We start from the raw sequence: 12,238 nt of genomic DNA, 5'->3' as shown, positions 1-12,238 counted from the left end.
AAACATAAAATTTTAGGGGAGAACAATTTTTTCAGTATCTGTGAAGATTAAAATTGCAATGACCTTTTGACCTTTTGGTCAAGGCATTCTGCTTATAGAAGATAGCTTACTCTCACATATGTGATTTGGCATATGATCAAGGTTTTTCATTGCAGCAGAAGATTGGAAAAACCTAAACGTCTATTGATAGGGGCTGGTAAAGTAAATTATTGCCAACCAATAGAATACACCAGAATAATATGCGACTGTTAGAATACGGATACTCAGTACATGCGGATATAGAACAATCTCCAGGGGAGTGGTTAGTGTGCAAAACTGCATTATAGTATGCTAACAGTTGTGTTTTATAATAAAATGAAAAAAAATATGGGTATAAGTTTTCATTTTGTTTTACCTAAAATAACTTCAAGTAGAGGCAAGAAACTGCTAACAGGTATCAGTGGTCACTCCAGTTATTACTATGGGGGAAAATCAGACTGCTAGGGGGCAGGGTTGGGAATGAGTTGCTTCCCACTATTTATCACCTTTACATTTTAAATTTAGTACCACGTGCAGGTATGATTTACTAAAATTTTTTTAATTAAAAATGAAAGGTTATAGTCCAGAAGGGAAGAAACAGACACCTTTGGCCCAAAGCTGTGTGCTGGGTGCTATGGGAAAAGAAAGGAAGGGTGTCTAGCCTAGCCCAAAGTCATCAGGGATGGCTTCTAGACAAATCACCCCTAAGAAAGAAATTTCTGCTATTGCATCAGGAATAGTTGCATACTTTCCCCTGAGCATTGGTGTGTTTTTATCTCATGGACAGATCTGTAAATTAATTCACCAATTAGGTTTACCTTTTCTCTTTGGCTGTTAAAAAAGCTACAAGCCAAACTTGTGACCCACACCATGCAAAGTGGGCAGAGTTCTATGGTAAGCATTTGGCATTTGCCTTGTACTCGGCTCCATTTTATATTCCTGCATTTGGTTTGCTTTTCCCCTGTTTGTAATGTTGGTCATCTTTCCTATTCTGTGCTTCCCTGTAAGCCACTCTACAGCCCTTTTGGTCTAAGTTGGGGTAAGTGGGTGAATGAAGAAAGACAGAGGGCAGGAGAGTTAAAAAGAGAGGATGGAGTTTATAGAGCAATGCCTGTCATTTTCCTTGGCTCCATCATATAGATTAAGTGAACACTCTAGTGCAGTGGTTCTCCAAGTGGGGTCCTTAGACCAGCATCGCTATCACCTGTGAGTTTGTTAGTCATGGGTTTCACTCAATCTACTAAATCAGAATCTCTGTGGACAAGGCCCAGGAAACTGCTTTGACATGCCCTCCAGATGATTTTTGTGCACAATAAAGTTTGAAAACCACAGGGAAGCCAAAGAAAAATTGATTTCTGAACATAAATACTTTCTATTTGCCCCGCCATACCCTTTTATTGGTCAAGATAAGTAATGCTAGCTACTGCAGTAAACAACTCCCAAAATTTCATTAGCTGAACACAATAAAGGTTTATATTTTGCTCATGTCACAGCCCAATATAGATCACTGTGGGGTGTTGAGAGCTGTTTTATTAATTTGTCCAGCAAACCAGCTTCTTTCATAGTGAGGCTTTCCATCTTCTAGGGCCTTGGACTCCTCCTCTGGAGCCTCTGCATCCAAGAAGGCAGGGGAAGGAGGCAAGAGAGAGGCTTTAGTGCTGCTGTATCTGGAAGTAACACCTGTCACTTCTGCCCACAATTCCATTGGCCAAAAACCAGTCACATGGCCCACCTAACATGGGGTGGGGGGGACTGGGAAATAGAGCGTGTCTGTGGGGTTAGGAGGAAAAGAAAATGGCTTTGGTGTACACACTGTTTGATCTCTGCCACACCCATGGGCCTAAGTGAATTTCAAACTCCACTTGTTATATTTTGGTTTTTGGTTTCATTTTCTAATCAAGTTTTATCTCTCTTTTTTAACTTTAGCACCATGGGACTGAGAAACACTCTCGTTGTGATGGCCCTCCTGCTGTCTGGTAAGCACCCTCGGGGCTTTATAAAGTCCTAGAATCCTCCCACTCTCTCCCGATGAACCTGACCTCCAAGCTGGGGTTTGAGATTTGATGGGTTTTACTCACTTTCTATTCAGCGTTCACAATACCACATGCAAAAGACTTTCATGGAGAAGAAGGAAGTATCACAATCGAGAACAAGTATCTCAGCTGATGGCAGGCCCAGCCTGAGATGCAGCCCTACACCTTCTGTCATCTCACACCCGTGGTCCTGGATGCACAGAGGAGGGTAGCCTGGCCTGTCCATTGGTGCCCAGGGAGCTGGGGGAGGGTCCCTACTCTGACACGCCTGAGGCTTAACTCTTCTGCTCCTCTGTCCCCACTTCTGCATTCTCACACTTTTAGGAAATGGCTGACAGGCTTCTAGAAGTCTCCTTCCACTAGCGATCATTGTTTTTCTCGTTCCCTACCTTCCCTCTCCCCCCCAATCCACTGCCCTCCCCACCTGCCCGTGCCCATAGATCATAGTTGGCACTGATTACTGGGAGGATCAAGAAACCCAGCTCTGCTACCACCTGCTTCAGTGAGCCTCAGCTAATTGTATCAGCTGATTCACCATGAAGCTGAGGGACTAAGCTTCAGGGCTCCTACTTGCACAGCTCTTTCCAAGCCCCTCCGAGACCCCAGGAGGAGCCCTAACAGTGCGGTCCTGTGTCTTAAGCCTTAGTAAAATTTTCATTAATAAGATATTTTAACCACAATAAGTTAAGACCACTGTCTCTTTCCACTGCGACTTTTCGACTTTTCTATCACATTCTCCCCATGTTGAGTGGCACCGTAGTGGCCATGGGCATTTTGTTTTGTGTTCTGTATTCTTTTTCTGAAAGAGCTCTTCCCCCTCAAAAGAAATTTTAGCAGTGTCAGGCCTCACAAAACTCAGACCTTCCCTGTTTACTGATCTCTTTGAGTTTCAGTTTCATCTGTAAACTGGGGTTGGCCAAGGTTCCTGCCACCCATCCTGCGACTGGGTGCCTTTAGTTTCTCCTGGCCCATCCCCTTCCTGCTGCTTGTTTTCCCCACCCTTAGCACCGAGAGGGAAGGCATCTGGTCCTGGTGTGGGGCAGACATGGAGGGGGAGCCCAGCCTGCTGTTTGGCTACAACGGCACACAGGCTGCCCCTGACTAACTGGTCCGGCCACGAGCTTACCTCCTTCTGATAGCCACACACCAGGCCCTTGGCCACTGTCCTTGTCCCTGCTGTGGGTAAAAGGAGTCAGGCTACAAGGAAGAGATGCTCCCTCAGATTGATGCTGGCTGGGACAGGCCTTTTGTGATGTGTTTTCTGTTTAGCACCTTGGAGCTTGTTGGGTCTGTGCTATACATGTGCTGCCTGATCTATAGATGGGCTAACTGATCACTTTACTGACTTAGGTCATAACAGCAGCTTCCACCTCCCAGCACCAATATGACCTGTTACTCTAGCTCTTGGGGAGGTAGAAGTGATGTGTGAGCAAGAGCAAGAGAGAAAGGGGATAAAACAAAGCTTTGCAGGACATTATCCAGCAAGAACTCCTTCCTATCCCACTTCTTATTTATTTGACAAATACAGAGATGTAGTGCTTACTTTGTGCCAGGTACTGTTCTAAGCATCTTATAAATATTAACTCAAACGTCACCATAACTCTCTGCTTTAGGTCTTGTTATATGATTCCCCATTTTACAGCTGTGCAAACTAAAGCCCAGAGAGGTTCAGTAATTTGCCTAAGACAACATTGCTAATAAGTGGCAGAGCCTGGATTCACACCTAGCGGTATAGATTCAGCCTCTCTTCACTTCACCTTGACATTATGCTGTTCCTCCTAACTCTTGCTAGGGAACTCTCCATAATACTAGGATTTGTCCCTTGGGGACTCAAACAACTTTGATAGATAATGTGGCTTGTGCCTTAGTCAAGTTCACAAGTTCCCCACCAGGTCCATCCTCCACCTTCCCAGCAGCTGACACCTTAGCTGTCCCTACAGCTCGGGCCCTGGCCCTTCTCATACAGTGACCAGCCCAGCTTTTATGACTTGGGAGAGAAGAAAGAAAAATGTACCAGATACTTGGATACCTGGATACTTCCTAAATTCTAAAAAGAGAGTTATCAATATTGAAACTTTAAAAATAACTCCCCCAAACGGAAGTCATTTAAGCTTTATGGTGGTGAGAGAATAGTAGTTATATTTTTGGCAGTAGAAATTTTAAGTGGGATAGGAAAATGGTGACACCTGATTGGAAGATAACATTGCCAATACTTAACACACGATTAAAAATAATAAAACAGATTTCATTCTTTTTTAAAGAATGGAAAAGAATCTATTTGAATTTTATCTTTCTTCTCAGGGCACATCTCTGCTTGCTGGGCTGGCAAGCAGTGACCTGCCCATAGGCAGGAATCCAAAGGGAGAAAGGAGATGCAATTGACCCAGATAATCCACGGCAAAAATGCAGGGCTGAATAATTCATTTGACAGCAGAGATAAAACAGGACAGTGAAATAATTCTGTGTCTCCTTTTTCCTCCGTATGTTTTGTGTCCTCCCCTAGTCATGGAAATCAGACATTATAGTTGCTGCCCTGGCCCATGAGGCGAAAATTGGATGAGAGTTTAAAACCTAAAAGGGCGAGAGGGCAGCCATGGCCTTGCAGAATTAGGTTATAATTTGTGCTTTGTATTCATAAAGCCAAAGGAATGTTGAAGTGCCACTTGCAAAGGCACCTCTAACTGTCCAGCTCTGTTGGCTGCTACCCAGCACCTCCAGTAGCACTTAAAGCTGGAGTCAGAGTGGTGTTTGGAAAATCAGTAGCTCACGTATCAGGAGGAAGTTTCTTCCTAGTTTGACTTTTTATGGTTGCTCTTATTGTCTGGGGGTTTACTGGGTCCTAAGGCTTCTCATTTCTCTTGAACAATACCTCTGGTTCAATGAATGTACCAGGAGTATAGTTGGGGGTCTTCATTCACTTTAAGATTTACATAAAATTGGCTCAAACCCTCATTTCGTATCTTGTGTAAGGGTCTACTGTTTCCTCCCAGGTTTCTGCAGGTTCCTACATGGGTGGCTGCATGAGGATTATGTTTATATGATTACTTTGACTCCCACTTCCTGTTGCTGTTGATAGTTGTCACTATAATCACAGAGGTGAATAGATAGATAGTTCAGACGTAATTCCCAAATTCCCAAAGAACTGTCATGGAGCCTAGTAGTTCTCCTATTGGAGTCACCCCTTTATGTTAAGGTACTGTCTCAGAGGCCTTTGAAATAGATGTTTGCTCCCCAGTAGGGAGTATCTTACTTCCGAAGTAGTGGATCATTTTAGTATTTAGTAGGTTCCAGAGAGAATGGGCTGTCAGACAAGTTAATTTAGTGGAAGATGGTCACTGAATAGGAATAAGTAGAGGGCTGATTGGGAGCAAGAGTGAAATTTGTAGGGAACAGAGAGGCTCCAATGGCAAACAGACTACTTTGGGAAGCAGCAAGAGTTTGAGAGACTGTGGCTTGTTTTTACTCTGTGAGAGATCTTAATACCATTTCCAGAGTATGCAACTCGGGATTTTGGCCCCCTCGGTACTGTTAAGACTTACAGAAACAAAAACACTTGTAGCCCTTCCTTTATAGCCATTGCCAGTCACAGGGCCAAGTTCCAGGACCTCAAAATTATGAAAACTCTTTCAACAGTCTCTAAGAGTATTTACCCATTCTTGGTTTCATTTTCACTCTTTCTTTCATTCATTCTCCCTATAGATGTCTCCATTAAAAAGTAGTCAGCTCCCTCCACTACTTAAAAATCACTCCTCTGGGACTTCCCTGGTGGTCCAGTGGTTGGGACTTTGCCTTCCAATGCAGGGGGTGTGGGTTCGATCCCTGGTCGGGGAGCTAAGATCCCACATGCCTCACAGCCAAAAAAACGAAAACATAAAACAAAAGCAATATTGTAACAAATTCAATAAAGACTTTAAAAATGGTCTACATAAAAAAAAAAAAAACTTTAAAAATATAGAAAATAAAAAGATACATAAAAATCACTCCTCTGGTCCTTACTACAGTGTAACAGACAAGAGAGTAAAATTAGTTATATATAGTTGTGACCACAATATATAGGCAAATCCCTGAATATGTTCTATTCAATATTGTTTCATACACACTTTCTCATGTTTCTAAATTCTTTTCATTTTTATAATTTTTGAAATTGTATTAGTCCAGTGGGTTGAAATGCTGTAATTTGCTTTATTTGAATGTGTGTGTGTTTTTACTCATTCAGAAGTTATTGCCCCATTGTCTTCTTTGGTTTATGGTTGCTAAGGAGCTTTCATTGTAACTGTCATTGTTTTATAGGTATTCTTTCTTCATTTTTTTAAAGAATGAAAAGATTCAATTCAATTCTTCTTCTTTGTAAATTTGAAAAAATATTTTATGCTTTTTGTTTATCAGCTTCACCACAACATATCTAGGTGTGGATTTATTCTCATTTATCTTACTCGGTACTTAGAACACACTTTTGATCTGAGGACTTGCGTCTTTTTCCATTTTGAATAGTCACAATCTTTATCTCTTTAAATATTGTTTCTCTACCATTCCTCGCATTCTCTTCTTCTAGAAAATACTAGAGCTTCTCAGACTAACTCCCCTTGACTCTTAACTTGTTCTTCCACACTTTTATTTCTTTCTCCCTCTGTGCAGCACACCAGTCAAGGATCAGGTGGATCAGCACAGACATGGGGGTTCTTCTCACTGTTGAGGGAGCCCCAGACAAAAGGCTCCAGCAGTTTTATGGACCCTGGGGAGAGGTGGAAGGGAAGGATGAGGGGAAAGGGCTAAGAGTAGAAATACTGAGTCAGCTGGGGAAAAGTAATTCTCCATGGGGAAAGTGTCTCCAAGGTCCTCCTTCCCTCCTACCATAAGGCAGCCTGAGCAGAAGCATCTGAAGAAGACATCTGCCCAAGGCCCCAATAAAGAAACTGAGGAACGAAAGTGCCTGGGCTACAAATATAAATATGTGAAAGAGCGTGACTGGCCAGTGACGGGGCCGAGTCCTTGACTGCAACTCCCTTCAGAGACTGCAATGCCTTCTTGGCTGTGCAGCAAGAGTGAAGGGGGGAGGTCTTGAGATAGAATGTGCCTGGCATTTTGGAGGAATGGCAAGGAAGCCAGTATGGCTGGGGCAGAGTAAGTGAAGGGAAGAGGTCTGAAAGGTACCAGGGGCCAGATTACATAAGACTTTGTAGGTCATGGGAAGGATTGGGGGTATAGTTCTCAGCGTGATGGGAAAGGATTTGGATATAATTTTCAGAGTGGTGGGAAGTCACCAGAGGCTTTCGAACAGGAGGGTTATACCATCTGAGACATATTTTAAAGGATCAATTGGGCTTAAGGAATTAGATTTGTGGGCAAGGGTGGAAGTAGGGAGATCAGTTAGGAGGCAATTGCAACTATCTAATCAAGAGGTAATGGAGTCTTGGCCTAGGGTAGTATCTGCAGATACAGTGAGAAATATTCCAATGCATAATATATCCCAGTGAGGTGGGAGAATTGATGGAGTGGTGGTAGAAGAAAGAATGAAATGAAAAGATAAGAGGTGGTGGTCACAAGGTGAGATGCTTGATATTGAGAGTCTTTATGGGGTGCAGTGGTAACAATAGGGTCTGGGGTCTGGTCCAGGGAAGAAATGGCTGGGGTAGAGTGGGCGACAAGATACTGGAGGAAAAGAGGACAAGAAACTGAGAGGCTAGGCACTGTGCGCAAGAGACCGAAATTGCTTAGGCAAGAGAAGTGATGGAGAAGCCAGGTGCCTAGGAGGAGATGGATACTGGGAGCAGTGGGTAGTGTAATCTGATGGCTTGGACTTAACAGGAGCTGAATTTTTTGGCATGTAATGATGTGTTTTACATTTTACATTATATGATGCTCCATATATTTTAATAGATCGTATTTCATATAACATATAGTATAGTTCTATATTTTATAAAATATACACATTATATATCTATAATATATAAATATACATAATTGTATATACATTATGTTTATATCTATAGTGGGATCCATGGTGAGTATGAGATCAAAGCAAAGCTAATCTTAACAGAAATACCATATCAGCCATGAAAACTCCTGGAGAACCATCCCTGCCCTAGTCACCATTTAAGGAGTGATGAGAGAAAACTGACCAGGATGTCAGAGGTTGGGAAAGAATAGAGTTTCAGAAGGAGCAATGGCCAACAGTGTGGCGTTCAACAGCGTGGTCAGAGATGATGAGGTCTGAAAAGTGTTCTGTGTTTGGCAGTGGGGGGAAGCCACTGACAACATCTGCCAGGGAAGTTTCAGCACAGAGGTGGGGACAGAGGCTGGGGGTGGAGGCAGCAATCTCCACTTACTCTTTCAGAGAGTTGACTAGAGTCTGTCATACAGAGTGAAGTAAGTCAGAAAGAGAAACACAAATACCGTATGCTAACACATATATATGCAATCCAAAACAAAAAGGTCATGAAGAACCTAGGGGCAGGATGGGAATGAAGACACAGACCTACTAGAGAATGGACTTGAGGACACGGGGAGGGGGAAGGGTAAACTGGGACAAAGTGAGAGAGTGGCATGGACATATATACACTACCAAATGTAAAACAGATAGCTAGTGGGAAGCAGCCACATAGCACAGGGAGATCAGCATAGAACAGGGAGATCAGCTCAGAACTGGGAGATCAGCTCTGTGCTTTGTGACAACCTAGAGGGGTGGGATAGGGAGGATGGGAGGAAGATGCAAGAGGGAAGAGATATGGGGATGGATGTATATGCATAGCTGATTCACTCTGTTATACAGCAGAAACTAATACACCATTGTAAAGCAATTATACTCCAATAAACATGTTTAAAAAAATAGGAGAAAGAGAAACTAAAAGCAGTAGCAGAGGGTACTGCTGAAGTAAGTGCTGTGAGGAAGGGAGAGGGTGGTGAGCAGGGCGAGCAGCTCAGAGGCCAAGTTAAGTGGAACTACAGACTACCAATTTGTAATGTCACCAGCCTGATCAACTGCATAATTTCCTCCAGGAGTGCTCAAACATTCAGTCATAAGGAACAGATATGCAGATCAAAAGTAGATTGCTCTTGGGATGAAATCTGCACAAAGGGGCAAGTTTATTGAAGTTGCTTGCAAGAGAATGATTGAAAAAATATTCTATCACTGTGCAAACAATATGACCGCCACCAGCCACATGTGGCTATTTAAATTTAAATTAGTTAAAATTAAATAAGATGGAAATTCAGTTTCTCAGTCATACTAGCTACCTATTAAGAGAGTGCTTTTGGAAAGCACTGCATTATAGGGTCTAGACTGGACAGAGCTGAGGTCTTAATAAAGTTGAAGAACAGATGTAGGTAGCATCAAGAGCAAATCTTGGTGGAAAATATCTTGTGGACAGAGATTGGTACATTGAGGTTTAAGATTCTAGGGGCAGAGGTGTTCTTGGTGATAAGGTTTAAGATTATGTCATGGGAAAGGGGCTGCTGAAATAGCCTGTGGATGAAGATCTTTGAAGTGGGAAAGATCAAAGAACTTTGAGGCAAGGGTGTTGGTAAACTCATCCATGCCAAAGTCACCCAATTTGATAGGAATAACTGATTGGAAAGAAAGACCTTGCATCTAATGCCAAAAATCTTCAGTGAGCAAGGAAGTAGTGACAAATGATTAGTAGCTAACAGCAGTGAGGGAGGAGAACACCTCAAAAGGGGAAGAGTGCTGCTCAAGGTCCCTCTGATGTGTGATAAAACAAGCAGCGGCTGGAGGCATGCGACGTTCTTTGGGTTGGGCCAGATTTCAATGAAAGCACAACCCTGGGAGAAACATTTGATGAAGAGGTTGAAGACATAGAGGAGTTTATTACAATGGAATGAGGCTTCCATAGGGCCTAGTAAAGCTCTGGAGGAAGTTTAGTAAAAGAAGGGAAATTCATGAGTACAGATAAGCATAGTAATATGAGGCAGATATGACCCTAGAATACATAAGACATGCATGCGGGGTAGTAGCTGGGGAAGACTGAAGTCCCAGGTGGGGTCAGAGACCTCACAAAGTTAGAAGACTGTAGTTTTTGTCTGACAGCCAAACAGTTTCTTGCTGATGACGTCCTCAAGTATCCTTTGAAAGAAATGTCTTCAGCTGATTAGGGAGGTGTCTAGATGGATTCTTGAGTGCCTAGCTCCTAACATCATCATAGCAACCAGTTTTAACTAGACCCAGACCATTTCTATGACTCAAGTGCTAGGAAAGAGAGAGAATCTCGATGCTTACCCTCCAGGGGAGCCCAGCAAGTCCCGTAGCTGGGTGGCCTAAGGTTTAGGGTCATAACAGGGGAGGCCTGAAGCCACTTAGAAAAAACGGACTTTGAGCTAAGTTTTCCCATATCATCAGAGAGGCAATTAGCATACGTAGCTCTAAGTGATGTCATGGAAGCCAGTGGTTGGCGAGGAACTATGGAGTAAGTTGTGAAATACTTTCAGTTCCACTCAGAATGGACTTCAGCGTGATTTCCACCCCAGGATGAAGAGAGAGGGTTTGGGGAAGGATGGATGGAAACAAATTTTTCTTGTTCCGTCATCTCTCTATTCCACTCTGGAGGCAGAGATAGAAATACTCTATTGCAGCTTCTCAAACTGGAGGTCTGTTAAAAATGCAGATTCTGACTCAGAAGGTCTGGAGTGGGGCCAGGGATTCTGCATCCCCTTGGGGATGCCGATGCCTTTAGAGCACAGACCACACTTTCGGTTGGCAGGTGAGAGGGGAGCAGTTACATGGGTGGAAGAAAAATTCCATATAATCTTTGGGAGAGGGAGCCTGGGTCTTGGACCCCTCTGTGAGTGGAGAGAGTGGGTGGGCAGGAGAAGAGGCTCTGTGAGGCTCTGTAGAGAAGCAACCCTAAGTCAGGAAGACAGAAGAAGCCAAAGGCAAAGTCATTTCCAGGCCAGAGGCACTGCTGAATAATAACATAATGGTGACTGTTAACTGGCAGAATTTTCAACTATGTGTTTGGTTTCCCCACCAGGCCATCTGCTCTATATCATATGGCAAGTTAGTGATAAAACCAGCATGAGTTTCCCCAGAGATAGTTGCTAGAAGCTTTTACAGTAGGTGACACCCTTACATTATCATTCAGAGTTTAGCAGAGGAGTAGCAGCACCCCAGGAGTGCCTGATAAGTAGTTACTGAACACAGTAAGACTTCTTTAGGTCCCCCTTTCGCTGTTCCAGGTACCCAGGTAGATTTTCCCTCCTCCCTCCAATACAGGAATGCATCTTGTACAGACTGTACTTTCTGCTTTCAAGAGCTTCACAGGCTTCTAGTGAGTGTAATGCAATAGGCAGTGATTCAAACTTGTGCTGACTCTCACTGATGCCTGGAGTCCCTTCCCATAGAGTTCAAGACCACCCCAGGCACCCACCCCCTTGATTATGGTTCTCACTGGGCCACTCTGCACACAGTTCAATTTCACCAAGTGCATGTCACTGTTATTTCTCTTCTACTCCCTCTTAGAAGAGAACCCTATTGATCAGATCAATTTAATTTCTCCTGCCACCCCTCAAAGAACGCCTCAGATAACTCCTCTCATCTCCCTCACCAACCTGCTTCTCCTTTCCTCCTTAATGTCAACATCCCTTTACTGAAGTCTGGAATGATGAAGCTTTACTTAGAACCCATCCTAACTCCCTCCCCAAGGTGGCGTCTAACTTCATATTAACTAAGAAACAGCATTTCTCCCCTAACCCTGCACTTCTCACTCACCACTACTTAATTTCTTGGCCGGGTCTCAAGTAATTCTGTGATCCAGAATAGGTCCTACAGAAACCCTACAAGCAATCACATTTAAGGAGTGAGGAGACCCAAATCCCTCCACAAACCCCAATATGCCCTCAGGGATGAAAGCATTTCTCTGAACTCTCCCAGCACATTCTCCAGGGGTTGAAAACATTTCCAAAAGCAATGCGTCCTGGGCAGAGCAAGTCTGTGGTACCTGGGGATTCCCCAGTACTCCAAAAGTACATCCTCACCTTCCCATTTATGATTCATTTCCAGCATTTCATTCATGTACCTTAAATGGTCTTCGACCACCACAATCCCAAAACAACCATCAAATCTGCCCAGTTCTCTTTCTGATCTCCGAAAGAGCTTAGAGAGGTCACAGAATAGAGGCCTTGGTTGACCATTTGTGTCATTTCCAAACTGTTTTTACCCTTGGGAGAGCTGGCCA

At 43.4% G+C, this 12,238-nt stretch overlaps 1 protein-coding gene across 1 annotated transcript in view; it reads left to right on the top strand.

Moving 5' to 3' along the window:
- Positions 1-12,238, top strand: part of CD86 (CD86 molecule) — a gene marked incomplete at its 3' end in the record, with an annotated part of 60,101 nt that overhangs the window by 31,348 nt on the left and 16,515 nt on the right. The window contains exon 2 of the mRNA XM_082654799.1: positions 1,945-1,994. Within this exon, the coding sequence (XP_082510925.1) occupies positions 1,945-1,994 (50 nt within the window). The remainder of the gene's footprint in view (positions 1-1,944; positions 1,995-12,238) is intronic.

The sequence above is a fragment of the Grampus griseus genome (assembly GCF_964374135.1).
Source record: "Grampus griseus genome assembly, chromosome: 5".
NCBI lineage: Eukaryota > Metazoa > Chordata > Mammalia > Artiodactyla > Delphinidae > Grampus > Grampus griseus.
The sequence above is the reverse complement of the archived record's forward strand: the minus strand, read 5'-3'. Positions and strand labels throughout refer to the sequence as shown.